This window comes from Penaeus monodon, chromosome 15 (assembly GCF_015228065.2).
Source record: "Penaeus monodon isolate SGIC_2016 chromosome 15, NSTDA_Pmon_1, whole genome shotgun sequence".
Classification (NCBI taxonomy): Eukaryota; Metazoa; Arthropoda; class Malacostraca; order Decapoda; family Penaeidae; genus Penaeus; species Penaeus monodon.
In genome coordinates, this window is record NC_051400.1 from 36,384,325 (window position 1) to 36,384,573 (window position 249).

Here is a 249-nt window from a genome sequence, read left to right on the forward strand (position 1 = left end):
ATTCAATACGTGATCTAAATAAGCATGTATTTACACCTTGTTAGATATCACGTTTTCTACAGTAATCTAACACAGTCTGCTTTTTGGGTCTTCATTTTACACAAGATCCCAGAGCAAAGCTACAATGAATGGTGGTGGCGGCTCACTCTGCGGTACCAGGGATTGGCGCCGCCCGCCCCTCGCTCTGAGCTGCACTTCGACCCCGCGGCCAAGTTCCATTTGGCTGACAACATTCCTTTTATCAGGTGA

At 47.4% G+C, this 249-nt stretch overlaps 1 protein-coding gene across 1 annotated transcript in view; it reads left to right on the plus strand.

The window, feature by feature from the left end:
• Positions 1 to 249, plus strand: part of LOC119582350 (angiotensin-converting enzyme-like) — a 19,183-nt gene that overhangs the window by 8,756 nt on the left and 10,178 nt on the right. The window contains exon 8 of the mRNA XM_037930565.1: positions 76 to 245. Within this exon, the coding sequence (XP_037786493.1) occupies positions 76 to 245 (170 nt within the window). The remainder of the gene's footprint in view (positions 1 to 75; positions 246 to 249) is intronic.